This window comes from Talpa europaea (assembly GCF_964194135.1).
Source record: "Talpa europaea genome assembly, chromosome: 9".
NCBI lineage: Eukaryota > Metazoa > Chordata > Mammalia > Eulipotyphla > Talpidae > Talpa > Talpa europaea.
Window position 1 is genome coordinate 74,225,352 of NC_140076.1, and position 3,975 is coordinate 74,229,326.

General features: G+C 40.8%; 1 protein-coding gene across 1 annotated transcript; it reads right to left on the reverse strand.

The window, feature by feature from the left end:
* Positions 1-1,944: 1,944 nt before the first annotated feature.
* Positions 1,945-2,892, reverse strand: LOC311177892 (olfactory receptor 2V1; the record flags this gene model as incomplete). The annotated part of the gene is made up of 1 exon (XM_084244137.1): positions 1,945-2,892. The coding sequence occupies one exon, from the start codon at positions 2,890-2,892 to the stop codon at positions 1,945-1,947; it is 948 nt and encodes a 315-aa protein (XP_084100263.1).
* Between the last annotated feature and the right edge of the window lie 1,083 nt (positions 2,893-3,975).

Sequence of the window (3,975 nt, forward strand, 5' to 3'; positions counted from 1 at the left end):
TCACATTCCCAGAACCAGTCTTACCCTGCCTTTCAGGTGACTAAACATTCACTAATAAGTGCCATTCCCCAGTCTGATGCCAGAAACTCTCCTCTGAACTCTTCAGGTTTTCCACCCAACTGTACAGTAGCCATTTATCAGAAGTTTAGATCCCAGTCTTGCAAACCCTTCCTCCTCCTCTGGGTTCTGGAAGTTCCACCATACAACAGGACAGAGGAGATTTCTCAGAAGTCTGAGAAATGGAAACTTGGGGCCCTTCTGAGAGGTATCAATACTAGGTAGTTAGTGTCCATTCCCGAGATGTTTGTGCTTCAAGACTCCAGGTTGTAGTAACCCAAACCTTCTCCTTTTCCTCTCCAGGCCTAAGGAAACTTACTTTTTACTGTAGACTTGTAGATATTTTCTTCCTCTGCTGTCCTTTCTGTTCTTGTTTTGCCACTGCTGTTCTCAAATATTTGGTTAGCAACTCTTTGCATTACATTTTCTCTGCTAAAATAACTAGTGTGGATTTATTTCTGACTGGACCATGACTGATACATAAATTTTAAAATAATGGCTTAAATTTTGAATTTAGCTCTAATCTTCATCCTTCAAAACTGTTTTGTGCCAGTCCCAGCCTATGATAACAAATATTGTAACTGGACTGAAGTTTCCCTGTAGCATTAACCATCAGAAAACTCTAAAAGAGACAGGATTTATTATTTAAAGGTCCTGGAAGTAATGGCATGCATGTGAGACACACAGTGAAGTTGGGGTAGAGAGATAATGTGTTTTTATAATCTAGGATCCTAGGATTCCACTTTTTTTGAAGGCAAGCATGGGGGCTCAAGGTCTCTTGTGCTCATTCTTTATTAATGCATTTAAACATAAGATTGGGAATTTAAGGCACTGGAAGAGAAAAAAAAGTTACTCAAATGGTCAGTTGCAGAAATCAAGCAGGATTTCTAAAACAAAGCAATCTCATGGCAAGGGGAACTTGGCTCTTTACCTAGCTGTGTGGCTGTCAGTGTTGTTTCTGAGATAAGCCTTTTGTAAGCAGATGCCTGTTTGAAGTGGATGTCTCCACAATCAATTTTTTTTTTTTTTTTTTTTTTGGTGGGACCCTCACCGGCAGCCGGGAACGAACAGGCGCTGCAGAGGCTGCCCGCAGCCTCTGCAGCCCAGAGCTCAACCGCTGCGCCACCAGGGGAGGCCCTCCACAATCAAAATTTTAGTGAGCACTTGTATTACAAAAAGAAAAACACAGAAACTCTCAGGGCTTACACTACAAAAACAGATAACTTTACCATTGCAGATCTTGAAGTACTAAAATGAATTACAGCTGGCACAGAAATTTTGGCAGTGAATAGTGTTTTTAAAAAAGTTTTTATATATTATCACATTTGATGATTTCTTCTTATATTCATTCAATAAGGTTTTAGTAAGTGAACAACTGCTATTTATAAGGAACAGTACCAGGTGCTGGTATCGTGTAAATAAATGAGATATTAGCGCTTTGGAGATAACTTCTAAACAACAGGGACATACTTTTATTACTTGAAGGAAGCTTATTAAAGCCCCTAATGGGATGTGGGAAAGGGCTAAGAATTATCCAAGACTATCTATGGAGACTCAATTTCTGCTGAATCATCAATTATATGACATAGAAGATATTTAAGGGGAATGGGACAGTAGCCAGCATTTGCTAAGCATTTAATGGAAGATAATTATAGCATAGAATAATTAAGAAATAGAGTGAATTTACTTCAAGGACTTTATAAATTATGTTAATGACAATAATAGAAATGTATATACTGCTTCTTCACAGAACTTTAGATTTACATATAGTGATTACCATGGAATTCTTGTGAGTTAAGGCAGGTGTCATACTTACAAAGAGCAGCTTAACAGTATAACTCACACAACAAAGAAGTGGCAGAATCAGGCACCAGGGGCCCAAGCCCATCAGTGCTGGCTGCCAATCTTGCAACGGTCCAGCCCCTTCCGCAGGGCCCCCATCACCTCCCGATTCCTCAGGCTATAAATGAGGGGGTTGAGCATAGGAGTAAGGACCGTGTAGAAGAGAGAGACCACCTTGTCATGGCTTGGGGCTCGGTAGCGCCTGGGCCGCAGGTATATGAACATGGCCGCTCCATAGAAGAGGGACACAGCTGTCAGGTGGGAGGAGCAGGTGGCCAGAGCCTTTTTACGAGCCTGAGCAGAGTGCATTCGGAGCACGGCTCCCAGGATGCGAGCATAGGAGGCCACAATGATGGAGAAGGGCAGGAGCAGCATGAAGACACAGCAAGCAAAAAGAAGGGTGTCAAAAAGTGATGTGTCTGCACAGGCCAACTTCAACAGAGCTGGCACCTCACAGAAGAAGTGGTCCACTTTCCTTGAGCCACAGTAGGGAAAACTCATGGCTGCCACCATCTGGATCACACCATCCAGTATCCCAAAGGCCCAGGAACTCCCAACGATCTGGAGACAGACCTTCTGACTCATGAGGATGGGATAGTGAAGTGGATGACTAATGGCCACATAGCGATCATAAGCCATGAGTCCCAGTAAGAGCCCCTCAGATCCCACAAGAGAGACAAAAAAGCCAATTTGTATGCCACAGCCCACAAAGGAAATGTTCTTCCTGCCAGACAGGAAGTTGACTGCCATCTTAGGCACAATGTTACAGACCAACATGAGGTCCATGAAGGAGAGCTGACTGAGGAAGAAGTACATGGGTGTATGAAGTCGAGCATCTGTGTAGATGAGGAAGATGAGAAGGACATTCCCACACAAGGCCACTGTGAAGACTATCATGACCAGTGAGAAGAGAATAAGATCAGTCTGCTTACTGGAAAAGATGCCCAAGAGTATGAAGCCATCTATAGATGATTGATTCAACCACTTTCCCATGGCTCAGTTGTCCACAGTTACCTGAGAACATGGACAGAGAAATCCTGAGATTTATCTTATGCCTTATTTACCCATTTATTTTTCTTCAGTAAACTGTATCTTTCACAATTCATCAGAACTCAATAACATGTGCTGTTGGACAAACAGGAGAATGTAATTTCGTATTCTCCTGACACAGATGATAGGATCTTCATTGGCTCATAGAACTGAGCCATATACATACAGCAAGGAAGAGAGAGGGAGGAGGGTCAAAGCAGGGGAGGGAAGAGCACAAATGAATATGGTGATGGTTCATGGGTGATGTGGTGGCAAGAGAACCACAGGGACTACCCCTGAAAACAATTACTATACAAAAATCAATAATGTAAAAAAAATGAAATAAAATAAAATAAAAATTTAGGAAAAAATCGAGCCACATATCTATATTTGCATATATATACATCAAGAATAATAATTGAATTATTTCATGTGTTTCACATACCTACTGAACAACCTTCTTCAAAAGACAAAATACTGGCTTTCCCATATGAAACTGACTTTTCTTAGCTTGGATTCCATGGATTTAGTAAACTTTCTCTCATAGACCATTGCATACCACAAAGATCATTTATACGTGTTACAAAAATGGAGATAATGGAGACTTGATTTTTTTTTTCAGGCCAAATATTCTTGTAATTATTTTTAATTCCTCTATCTTTATTTCCTAGATCCAAGGTATGAGAAAAGCCTCTTCACTCTACATTCAGAATATCTCAAAATCCAATTCAGTCATATCATTCTCATGCTATTGCTCTTGTTAAAGCTACCAAATGGTTTCTCATAGGTGCCTACCCAGTCTCCTTGCTTCTATCCTTGAATTCCTTGTGTCTTTTCAAAAGTGTGTCATAAGGTATAATACTTTTGCTGAAAGTATGTCAATGGCTTCCGAAATAATTCCAAATAAAACTTAAATCCTTGCAGCACCACACACAAGGCTCTTTATCACACACACACACACACACACACACAAACACTGGTACCTTTGACCTCATCTCCTGTCTTTTCTCACTCTGCTTCTTAGAATTTCCTCAGATAAATTGGATA